Source organism: Phalaenopsis equestris, unplaced genomic scaffold (assembly GCF_001263595.1).
Source record: "Phalaenopsis equestris unplaced genomic scaffold, ASM126359v1 Scaffold000006, whole genome shotgun sequence".
Lineage (NCBI taxonomy): Eukaryota > Viridiplantae > Streptophyta > Magnoliopsida > Asparagales > Orchidaceae > Phalaenopsis > Phalaenopsis equestris.
The window spans coordinates 1,627,898-1,640,836 of record NW_018164448.1 but is presented as its reverse complement, the minus strand read 5'-3'; the positions used below and the strand labels follow the sequence as shown (position 1 = coordinate 1,640,836).

Sequence of the window (12,939 nt, the reverse complement as noted above, 5' to 3'; positions counted from 1 at the left end):
TAACAAGCAATGAATGAAAATAGAATAAAAAAATGTCATTTTGACTCCGGAACATGTCGAACTTATCCCCAGCTGCATCAATTTCAGAATAATCCGGATTACCATAATCGGACAAGTAGCCCACCAAGATCCGCCCCTCGTTCCGCAACCAACGGTTCTGATCCATTCTTTATTACCAGAGACGTTTCATTACATCCATTTCTGTCAATTCTAAGCTTCTATAAAACGCCTCTGAAGCCAACTAATGCAATTTTAGCCGCAAAAACAACAGAGGCATCGGAGCAAGCAAGTCGACAGCGACAACAGAGAGTATCCTGCCCCTCGACTATAAGATTCCGGTGATCTGATCGTCCTCTTCAAGGTGCTAGCTCGCTGCAGCTTTGCTTTCTCTTCCAGCTCCGCCCCGCTGACAGTAAGCGAGGCTAGACGTTCCTAAATCGAGATCCAGTGCATGATGGGGTTTTCCTTGTTCCGGATGAAAACGTCGGCTCGATTGCTGTGGAGCACCAGCTTCTTTCGCCACAAGTTCATCGTCTTCTTCTGAGAGAAACCATACCGGTTGGAGATCCTAGTATCTAACGTTACTATATTCAAGCAAGATAAACTTTCTGCACCAGTAGCAGGTGGAAGAGGGGAGATCTTTGCAGCACTCTCTCCGATCTGAGACTTAATCATGGATTCCCGCCATCTTATTTTCGATTCGTCTTCGTCCCACGCCGGACACATGCTCTTTCTTGGTGGCTCTGGAAGTCAAATCTTCCGAGGTATGATTGATTACCCCCAGTTTTTTCGGTTTCCGATTTTGGAGGAATTTAAGTGGGAATTTGGATTTGGGATTAATGAAGGAGCGAGATCGGTTCTTGGGTTTGAGGATGGCGCGAACAAGCGGCGTCCCTTTTTCACCACCGCAGATGAGCTTTTGGAAGAGGAGTACTACGACGAACAGCACCCGGAGAAGAAGCGCCGCCTTACCACCGAGCAGGTAATCCCCCGTTCATCTCCACTCAGATCGGGCTTAACTAATGGCCCAGATTCATCCAACTATGGAATAATTTAATGTCCCACTTGAGGGTTCTCTGTTTTTTCTCCCCTTTTGATCCACTGGGTGTTGACTTTCTGAGAATTTAATTATCGAATTCATTACTCTCTCCCTTTATCGTTTTGTTTGTGTATGCTGAATAAGTGGCGAGTGATTTTTCTTTAATTGGCCGAAAAGCAATCAAATAGTTCATGATAATTGTGGCTGGTGATTGAAAAGGTGCAATTACTAGAGCGGAGCTTTGAGACGGAGAACAAACTGGAGCCGGAGAGGAAGAGCGATCTGGCGAAGAAGCTGGGGCTGCAGCCCCGGCAGGTGGCGGTATGGTTTCAGAACCGCCGGGCTCGGTGGAAAACAAAGCAGCTCGAGAGCGACTTTGATCGTCTCAAATCCTCCTACGACGCGCTGCTCGCCGATCACGACTCGCTTCTGAAGGATAACGACCGCCTCCGCTCGCAGGTACGACCTTCTTTTCCAGTTAGCGGTGGGCGTGCCGCTCCACCTGCATCAACATTTCCCACTAAATGAGCATCTTTTTCGGTATTCGCTCTGGTTAAACCTTGGGAAAGTACCGTTGTTCTTTCTTCCAGGTTCATAAAAAGTTTCAAAATCTGGACATTATAAATATTTATTTAATTGCCGTCCGATTGCTCTGTCAATTTGGGATTCTTTTTTCCTAATTAGAATAGTGCAGACTTGAAAATATGCTTAAAATTATTTTATTAATAGTCAAATATGAAAATTTGAGATTCAATTATAATTCAATGAATTGTAGCCGTAAGTTTTAACGAATTTCTATTAAAAATGTGTAAGGTTTTGGCGAAATATTTGAGTTTCACTCTAATTTTTTATGGCACTTGCTTAAAAACCTCAAATTTGCGTGGAAAACTACTGGAAGCTAAGCGAAATTACTAAGATCCGAAACTGTTTCAATCGCCAAAACAAATCTACATAAACTAAAAGCAATGGTTTGAAGATATAAAATATGAAACATATTTACAAAATGATGATTTTTCTTATGTTGTATTTAAGGATGAAAAGATCACTGCATCACAATAAATAGACCCAGCTCATTGGTTGTGAACTTCATCTTCATCTATTCGATTTTGTGCTCAAGCGTTGGTAGATTAATGGATGCGTGAATTTGACTTGATAAGGCTCAACATTCTTAAGAAAAAGAAAGATTTTGAAGGTATTTGTAAAATTTAAAATCTTTATTTAATAACTACATTCAATTAAACAACTTAAAAAAACATCTCTAACTTCTAATTAAGAAATCAAGTCTAAATTTCAACACTTTTCTCTGATCTTTATGCTAGCGAAGAATTTGTGAGAATATAAATATAAATTAAAATCGATAATTAACTTCACAATCCAATAAATACCCCCATTGTTAGTCCCTCGAAAAGAGATCCACCGCCAAAAAAAATTGAAAATAAAAGTCCAGTCTTTGGCGATGGCAGGTGGTAACTTTGACAGAGTTACTCCAGAATGAACTGGGGATAATGGGGCCGAAGCGAACTGAAGACCTGAAAGCAACCTTACTTACCGAGGGGGAGAAACTCTCGTCTCCACCACCCGCTCCGTCGCAGCAGAAAGGGGAAGACAGGCTTAGTTCTCAGAGCAAAGGACGCACATTAGAAGATGCTGAAGGCGCCGCCGCTCTTCAGGTAGACAGTAGCGGGGACTCTTACTTCCAAGAGAGCCTGATCGAGGGTAACGCCGGCTGCTACATCGGCGAGATCCAGGGAGCAATTTGCTCTGAGGAGGACGCTGTCAGCAGCGATGATGGCTGCAGCTATCTCCCCCGCGGCATGTTCGTGGAGGCTTCGGAGGAAGATAACTGGTGGGTTTGGAGCTGAACGAGAATGGATGCAGGCTCTGGTTTGTGTTTCCATTCCCACTCTGTGCTTACAATGAAACTGTTTTAAGAGCTGTAGTTTGGATCCGTTTGTGATTGTTGTTGGTGTTTTGTGAATTTGATTTGCTGTTTGATGTATTGTGCTGTAATGATATGAATGCCTCCAATAAAGGTGTTTTGGGGAGAACTGTTTGTGATCCTATAATCTACTGTTATTTTCGGTTCACCTCCCTCTTCTTCATATATTATGCCCGGGAAAAGGAATATAAATAAATAGCATAAAAATATAATATTAAATATAGATTTATTTCAATATTTTATACTCCATAATTGGCTCATGAGCTGAGCTCCATGAGCTAACAAGACAAGCTCCAGCCAGAAAGTGAACCCATTTAAAAACTAATTAATATGAAATATACCTAAAATATATGAAAATTTAAGAATTTATTTTTAAATGATTAAAGTTATATTAAAAGTGATATTAATATTTCATTTGTTATTTTTATTATAACTTAAATGTTCAAATGAATGAGGGGTTGAATTTAAGCCGACTCAGTTACGGCTGTAATTGGAGGATGCGAAGGCGACCATGATGCTCGCCTGTTCTGTCCACTTCTGGATCATGGCACAGCTCGACTACTGGTAGCTTGGTGATTTGATGCTTGACAGACGCCAAAAGGCAAGTTTTTGATTTAGTTTTTGTTTATTTATTTATTTATTTATTGGTTTTTTTCTGTAAAATAGGACGCTTGTTAACCTTTTTTTTTTTTATAATAGTTTAGAATTCCTAAAGGCCGCCCATGTGCTCCTGTCTGCGCAGAGAATACATGCGGCAATGTTAAATTATTCTCTCCACTAAATGCTGAACTCTAACCACTAAATCTGAACTTTATTACATTTTAATTGGTTCATATATATTCATAAATAAATTTGGTTATTGTTTCATAAATAATTTATTAAATACTGTATAATTTTATGATAAGTTATATTATGATATATTATTTAAATAAAAATCAATCAACTAAAAAATTTTAAAAATTAATCAACTAAAATTTACTTTGTTTTATATTCAATAAAATATAATAACTTAAAGTCAATATTTTTTATAATTTAATAAATTTTATTCTATCTTTTTTATTTCAAAGAAATAATTTATTTGATACATCTTCAACAAATTTTTATCATTCAACATAAATTTTTGAGGCATAATAGCTCAAAATCACTCAACTTTGACATCGTTAATGCACTAAATTGTTCACAGAGCACCGTCTGATTAAGAGAATCTCCCCAGGCCATCTGAATAGAGCAGTTCAGATTCCATCTTTATTTTCGATTTACACTCTATAAATAGAGTCATACCGCCCTAGAGAGGAATACCTATAACTGGAGACAGAAGAAGACCGGAGTTAAAGAAATAACTGAAACTCAACATTGTTTCTACACGGAAGAATCAATGAATTTCTCCCACTCCTACAGACGCCGAAAATGATCGATCACCACTTATCGGTCTCCATCTACAACCATCGACTGCCCTCTCCAATCGACTGCCACTTGCTCATTGCATCGAAGTCACTTGTGGAGTCACAATATGCATTGCAGAATCCTAGTGTATGTTACAGAATGATGATAGACCGACTGAGCGATATGTCATCAAGTACACAGTGCAATGACGCACCTCGAAGATGTAACGACGTGCCTTGAATACGGTGCAACAATGCATCTCGAAGATAGTGTAACAACGAACCTCAAATACGATGCAACAACACATCTAAATGATGGTGTAACAACACACCTCATATACGGTGCAAAGCGCCTTTTAAAGATGTTGTAATAATGCACCCCAAAGATTGTGACATTTTCTTTACTCTTAAAGCTCTCGCCTTGCAGTCCATCACTATAGCCTACGTGACCAACTATGGTCTACGTGGATCATAGCTTGTGCAGTTCCCGACTCCAACTACTACGACCTACCGATGTCACAACAACTCAGCACTAAGGTCGTATGAAAAACTATTTCCGACATGGTTCACAACTCGTGTAGCTCCTAACTCCTGCTTTTGCCGCCTACGGACATCATCGCAGTACCACTATGGCCTATGAGATTAACCATAACCAACATGGTCTATATCTTGTGCAACTTCCAACTCCAATCTCTGCGGCCTACAAACATCATCACAGCTCACGAATACAGTCATCGTGACTAACAATAACTTGTGGCTTTCAACTTATGCAGTTCCTGATTCTCACCTCTGTGGTCCATAGATATTATCACAACTCGTAAAACTCCCAACTCTATCATATGCAGCCTACACATGTTATTGTACAGCTCCCGAATCCAGCCCTTGTATCCTAAGAACATCATCAAAGCTCACCACTACAGCTTATGTGACCAGATACATATGTCCCACATGATTCATAGTTCATGTAGCTCCAAAAACTGGCCTCTGTGGCCTACGGAGGCCATCAAAACTCCTAACTCCAACCTATAGCATTCAGATGTCGTCACAGCTCACCACTACAATCTATGTGACCAATCACAGTCTATGTGGTCCACAGCTCATGCAGCACCTGACTCCGGCTTTTGCGGTTTACTGTTATCGTCATAGCTCATCACTACGATCAACATGACTAACTACAGTCTACATGGTGCACAGCTCGTGCGGCTCTTGACTCTAACCCCTGTGGCCTACGACTGTAATCACAGCTCACTACTATGCCCTATATAACCAATTACGATCTATGTGGCAAACGACTCATGGAGCTCCCAACTCCTACATCTGTGGCCCACATGACCAACATCAACTTACGTGGCCCACAACTTATATAACTACCAACTTTGGCCTATATACTGTACTGGTGTTATCACAGCTCAACACTACGAATTATGTGATTAACTACGTCCTACGTGGCTCACAATTCCTACCACTTCCAACTACGATATTTGTGGCAAATTTATGCTTCTGAATCAACAATGTAAGACACACAGGTCCAAATACTAATGTGGCTTTCAACTACGGCTTATACGACAAGCTAGAGTTACAACTATAGTCTATAACATTTGCGGCGAGCTACTGCTCTCAATAGCAATCTACTATGACCCTTGCATTTTGCTATCACCGAGAAGTTTATCCAGTATAAATATACTTCCACTATTACAATGATCAACTTTGTACTCCATCTTCCTTGATTTATTAAAAGAGTAAACATGTGTACTCACTATTCATAATTGATTATTTCAGTTGTACCAGGCCCCATGATTTTTCCTTTTCTAAGTTTTTCAACATAAAAGTTAACGTGACTCCCTATATTTCTTTTTAATTGCCTGAATGTGTGTTGGGTTTTGGAACAATGCTAATAAGATAATTCATTACTCTACCGTCGTAGACCTTCTAGCACGCATCGATACTTATTTCTATCAGAACTTATTATAACAAGGGCTAAGGAGCACATGAAATGATTATTTTAGTGATACGAGCTTACGAGAAAAATATCAAAAAAATCCTCTTGGTAAAATCATTTTTATTTAAATTTTTTTTAAAAAAAAATGTTTTAGCAAAAGTCATTTTCTATTTAATTAGTTATCATATATATTATTTATAATTTTACCAAACTTAAAATGTAAAATTTAAAAAAATTAAATTAAAACTAGAGTAATAATTAAATAGTTAATTGCATAGATGCATATGAAATATAAATTACGTATAGAGCTTTAATTGAGCCGAGTAGATAGTGATTTAAAATTGGCTTGATCGTATTATAGTTAAACTGTTCAGGCTTGACTCTTGCCCAAGCAAAGCCTTATATATATATTTAAATCACACTTATTTAGTGTCTGATTTGTTTATATTAATTAAATGAATATTTTAATTAGTTAATCATATTAAATTAATAACGAATTATTTTACATTTTTAAACAGATAAGTAATTCAATAAAATTTAATTTATATGAAATGATTTCACACCAATTAAATAATAATATAGTATATAAGTTGTTAGCACACTTCTATCCAATCCAATAATATAATAAACATTTTTAAAATATCATTAATATTATATTTAATAAATTATAATTAAACAAAATTTAGATGAATAAGATATAATGTAGCCTAACATCAAGCATTTAACTGCTTGCTTAAGAACAAATAAATTTATTTAAATGCTCTTTAGTAGTTTCATGATAACTAAATAAGCTTGAATAAATTTAGAGATGAAATCAAAAAAATTAATAATATAAGCCAAGTTTAATCCACAACATACTCTGCTCGACTTGAGTTGATTGCAACCCTACTACCACTCGTTGTTAGTGTCCTTTATTCGCCCCCAGCCATGCAATTGGTGCTGTCAATGTTTTCCCCGAGTAAGCTTGACACAAGAACTCACCTTCCCTTTCACACACCAACAATCCCGTTGATGCCCGCCCACATCATGAACTTGTCACTTCCTGGCATGTGGCCAATCTCTTTGATGCATGCCCACATCAAACTCTCATGCTTGCCCGCCCATTGAGCTGATTTATGATGCCAATTTGTGATTTCTTTTTCTTTTTAACACATTGTAAATATTCAAACTTCTCTTGTTCTTCAAATGATGTTGATCTCTCCAATGTATGTCTTACTAACTTTATTTTGTGATCTCATGGGGCAAAAGAGTGTATTCAATCTCATACTAAATATTGAGAGAACTAGATAGGGGTCTTAATTCGAACTTGATTTTGAATACTAGAATTTGAATAATTTCATGTCAATTTGGTATGCATTCTCCTTCAAAAAATGCTTGAAAAAAAAAAAAAATAGGTTGTCGGTCATGGGGTAATTTCTTATTTTAAAAAGAAAATAATATAAAATAAATAATTTCTTATTTTAGCGCTCTTCAAAATTAGATTTTGTCTTCTACATATTCAATCTTTTTTTTTTGTTATGAATAATTTTTTCAACTTCGTAACTATTTCTAATGTTAAACTATTTGACTTTGATGTAGCATGAAGTTTTTGGTTGAATCATTTGATTATTTAAATTTCAAGCTCATATATTGAGAATTCTTGTGCATTTTTATATTTCTCTATAATTAGTTCCTTATTCTATATAAATTGAATGTCAATCATGTAAATTGAGATTCAAAACATATAGACTGAACACATAATTAGAATTTATACACACTAGGCTATTAGTACATGTATAGAGTCGATCACATGGATAAAAAAAACATATTATTGGTTAAGATTTAGAGTCTGTCTGGGTCAGCTTATTTGTTGTGGTGGCGTTTGGAAAACGCACCTAGACTGTTTGGGTAAACAGCATTTTGACAACTTATGTGTTTTCACAGCGCACCTAGATAGGTGCGGTGACAGCTTTCTGGCAGCGGTCTGGTTTTCCCAAAAAAAAATAAAAATTTGTAATAATCACTGCACCTAGCTTATCAACAGATTATTTTTAATTAGCTTATCAGCAGTTTATTCAATAAACTGCGGCTGCCCCAAATAGACCCTTAAACAATACATATTGTTCTTGGTTTATAACAGTTTGAACAACAACAAACTATTCAATTTCAAGATGATTTAAATTATTGTTTATATCCAAATTTAAAGTTCTTTAGATAGTTAATTCGTTCATATTGTTTTGAACTGTTGAAAAACATATGTTGTGATATTTACTCCAAGATATTGCAAAAATATAATAAAAATATATTATAGCGTGATGCATCTCGAATGGTCTCTCAGTGGTTTCCAAATCATTGCACATATATTTGCAGTGATTATCACTAATAGAGCCTCCCAAAACCACTATGAAAGCATTTTGCCTATTCTTATCATTTTCTTTTTGGTGGGATGGGGGATATCTATTGTTGTTGTTGTGGGTGGTCAAATTCATGTCATACCATGTATTATCTTACTCTGTGAAAAAGTAGACAACCAATTTAATAATGTACCTGTCAACATTGAAGATAAACTTGTTAGATCTTATACTATTGAGACACATGGGGGATGCATGAAAAATATTAATTGGCTTTCCACTAATAATTTGGAGTATTGGTCAAGAATATGGATACCTATTGTGGTTGTTGTGGATGCTCAAATTTTTTTAAGGTCACATAATGTCTAATTGTGTGAAAAAAGTACATAACATATCTTTCAATGCGCATATCAATGTTAAAAATAAAATAGTTAGAACTTACACTAATGAGACATATGAGGGATGCATGAAAAACATTAATTAGCTTTAGCTTTCCACTAATGATTTATGGTATAATTAGTGAGGGATCTTAAGAATATAAGGGATTCCAAGTTGGAAGTCCATGAGCTCATTTTATAAAATAAAATATTTACAAAAAAAACATTTCATTGAAGCTTATTTGAATCAAGTGGCTTACTTAATTTATTGATTTTCTTTGGTGGTTATATAAAGTTACTTTAAACTAGCTTAACATATCCGATATTTGTGATCACTAAACATGTCATCTTCATTAAGAATAGTTGGATCCATGATGGTTGTGGTTATAAAGTTGATTATTTTTTAATGGTCTTTTTAATGCTTTTTTGGAATAAAAAATTATTCTTCATTAGGCCACCATAGGATTGAAATTTGTGAGGTTGTATGATTCCTTTGTTGCAAGTGCTTGCTTTTGCTATTTTATTTCAAAAAATCAATAGTGAAACCTTTTTTTCTTCTCAAAATAAAATATAAATAGTGAGACTTTTTTAGGCCTATCAACTAGAGAATTAGTTATATTATGATGCATAACTTTTTAAAGTGATGATGAGGGTTTTGGAAAATTTGATTTACAAAATAAGCTATCCGACCAAACCTAACTTTCTTGCTGATAAGCTGAAGCTTATTTCGGTGGCCATCTGGAATGCTTAGCATTTGCTTAAGATTTGAAGGACATCATTTCTAGTTTTATTATCAAATGTTGCTAAACATACTATGTTATTTATGAGATGATATGTTTTTATTTATTTATTTATTTATTTATTTTTGCAGAGAGCAAACTATTCATAAGCCAATAGTTTAGCAGATAGAATAAAAATTTCGAGCTAGGACATGCTTATATCAAAATAAATAACTAAGCTAATTCTTCTTTTTTATTTTTTGTTTCCATAGTGAATCATGCATGGATTAAGTTATTGCTTTTGTATTCTTTCGTGAGACGTTTTCTCTAACTTTATCCCCAAGTGAATTGTCAAAATAGTCACTGATTATCAATATAGGGTCATCATTTTAATCCCAGAGTTTATATAAATATCAAAATAGTCTCGCGAATCTTTCAATTGGGGTTGAAACTGTCTCCATTGAGGATTATAGGAGCTCACTTTTAAAAGACGACACTATTTCCACAATTATGTAAGCTCTAAGGCTAAATGTCCCAATGTAAATAGTTAGGGACAATATTACAATTTCCTCCTTTAACCCCCTTATCATATACTATGTTTGCACTTTGTTTTTGGGAGATGTACATGCATAACACTTAATTCTTATGTGTTTTATATATTTTACATATTTCTCTAACTTTCCTCCTTTAAACCAAGATTGAATCTTCTTCAGCATAGCTGGAACAGAGATTCAAGTTCCTTCAAAAAACGAGAAAAACAGGGGTTTAGATTTGAAGTATGTGAAGAAAAATGAGTGATATGTATGTGGATACAAAAAGGTGAAGTTTGAGTTATATAACTAACTCTTTTTATGCCGTTCGGTATTTTATACCCCCGATATTCTTCTGTTCTACTAAGATTAGGTTTCGGCATTTGTCCATTTTCCTATTTAGCTTTTTTTAATTTTTTCTTGCAGACATTTCTTCATTTTAGAGCTTCACATGTCTGCTTGTCTCTGAGCTTAACGACGAAGAATATAATGAGAATCTCGTATGAATCAAAATGCAACATTATGACAGCTATGTGCAATTAATAGTACTCTTTTGGGTAAGTAAATCTGATGATGATGTGCTTGTAAATGTGAGAGAATCATTGTCTTTTCTATGCTAGTGATTTTTTTTTTTTTCCTAACTAAAGATTTTTTTTTTGGGCTTTCGGTGCATGCCCCTAAAATACAACGATGTTATGTTGGTTGTATTGATTTACCTCTGTACAACGATACAACACGGTTGTATTAAAGGAATGCAACAATATAGATATTAGATAAAATTCTGAATAAAAAAATGATTGAGTTTTTTATTGTACAAAAATGTTGTATTGAATGTTCTTAAGGGTGACAAGAATGTTGATTTTTGTTTATAATTTGAATAAAAATAAAAAATGGGCAGATAAATGGAATGAGTTTTTTATTTTTGTTATTACTCTTGCCTAGGAATGTCTAATTATTTCTCATGTACAATAAAGTTGTAATTGTTATACTTAGATAACTCAGTATAACCAATACAACATACTTGAACTGAAGCAAGGCAATAAAATTGAGTTTTGTTTAAAATTTGAATAAAAATAAAAATAAAAAGTGGGTATATAGATAGAATGAATAAAAATATGACACGTTTTTTTAAATTATTTTTTATCATTATTTTATTCTAAAGAATATATTTTAATCCTAAAATGAAAGAAAAAAAAGTCACGTAATGTGTTGCCCGATCCGGTCTGTTTTGAAAAATGTAAATACAACAAATACAGAGATCAAGACATTTGGTGTTTGACATTTCATATTCCAAGATCGGCATAAAGCTCTCTAGGATTTGCTTAATGGTTTGTTGTTCGATATTTTCTACCCACCGATATTCTTTTGTTTTACTAAGATTTCACTTCAGCATTTGTCCATTTTCCCATTTAGCTTTTTTTATTTTTTCTTGCTGACATTTCTTCATTTTAGAGCTCCACATATCTGGTTGTCTCTGAGCTTAACAACGAAGAATATAATGGGAATCTCACATGAATCAAAATACAACATACGACAACTGTGTGTGATTTAGTAGTTATCTGTTTGGTAAGTAAAGTTGATGATATGCTTGTAAATGTGAGACAATCATTGTCTTTTTCTTATTAATGATATTTTTTGTTTCCTAACTAAAGATTTTTTCTTTTTTGACTTTTGGAGCATGGTCCTGAAATACAACAATGTTACATTGGTTGTATTGATGTACCTCTGTACAATCAATATAATAAGGTTGTATTGAAGGGATGCGACAATATAAATTTTACATTGTACAAAATTTTGAGTAAAAAATGATTGAACTTTTTATTGTACAATAATGTTGTATTAGTTGTACTTTGTGATAGAAATGTTGATTTTTGTTTATAATCTGAATAAAAATAAAAAATGGGTAAATAGATGGAATGAATTTTTAATTTTTGTTATTCCTCTTGCCTCTCGTACGACATCAAAAAGTGATGTCAATAAACACGTCCATGACCAAACAAATATACCAAACAACAGATGTAACAATCAAGAGTATTAAATAAAAGTCTAAGAGATGGGCAACATTAATGGAAGAAAAAAATATATGAGATAATATACTGTATACACTTAAGTCATTATCAATAGATTCAAGAAAGTCAAAAATCCCTAAATATCTATTTGTTAAGTATAGCTTACAAATATTATATTGAAAATTTACCCATATATAAGAGGGGGCTTCTTTCTGCCCCATGAGACAACTATTAGAAGGGTTCATGTAGCCCATTCCCCCACCCCATCCCCTCCCCTTGTACGCTCTATTACTCTGGTATGATTCATGGACCAAAATAGATTCAACAATTGATCATAGAGAAAAAATTATAATTTCTCATTGATACAAAATATGATACCTATCTTTTTGTGCAAAAGAAACCTTAAGATAATTGAACAAATAAATATGCTTTTTTGGTGAGGTAATTCAGTTCACCACTCTCATTTCTTCCTACAAATTCTAATTTGTGCTATTTAAAATATAACACATTGGTTGAAAATAAAATGAAGAATTTCAAAGTATCGTCTTCAAGCATTTATCTGTTCCAAAAAAAATTCCTAATAAGTGACAACAATTCTAAAAACATCATCAATCTAGTTTTTTATGCAAACCTTTATACTCCCCGCTCTTGCATTCGGATATATATATATATATA

The 12,939-nt window shown here is 34.3% G+C and overlaps 1 protein-coding gene across 1 annotated transcript; it reads left to right on the top strand.

Annotated features, from left to right (window-relative positions):
- Window positions 1–230: 230 nt before the first annotated feature.
- Window positions 231–3,087, top strand: LOC110018261 (homeobox-leucine zipper protein HOX16-like). The gene is made up of 4 exons (XM_020715528.1): window positions 231–764; window positions 846–982; window positions 1,259–1,498; window positions 2,503–3,087. Exons 1-4 carry the CDS (start codon window positions 674–676, stop codon window positions 2,899–2,901), a joined length of 867 nt encoding a protein of 288 aa, XP_020571187.1. The 5' UTR covers window positions 231–673; the 3' UTR covers window positions 2,902–3,087.
- Window positions 3,088–12,939: the final 9,852 nt, after the last annotated feature.

What these genes read in the sequence shown, in the direction of transcription:
- LOC110018261 (XM_020715528.1), top strand. Translation starts at nt 674, where the DNA reads ATGGATTCCCGCCATCTTATTTTCGATTCGTCTTCGTCCCACGCCGGA. An exon ending in TGGAAGTCAAATCTTCCGAG is followed by an intron (nt 765 to 845) that starts GTATGATTGATT and finishes GGATTAATGAAG; the next exon opens with GAGCGAGATCGGTTCTTGGG. An exon ending in ACGACCGCCTCCGCTCGCAG is followed by an intron (nt 1,499 to 2,502) that starts GTACGACCTTCT and finishes TGGCGATGGCAG; the next exon opens with GTGGTAACTTTGACAGAGTT.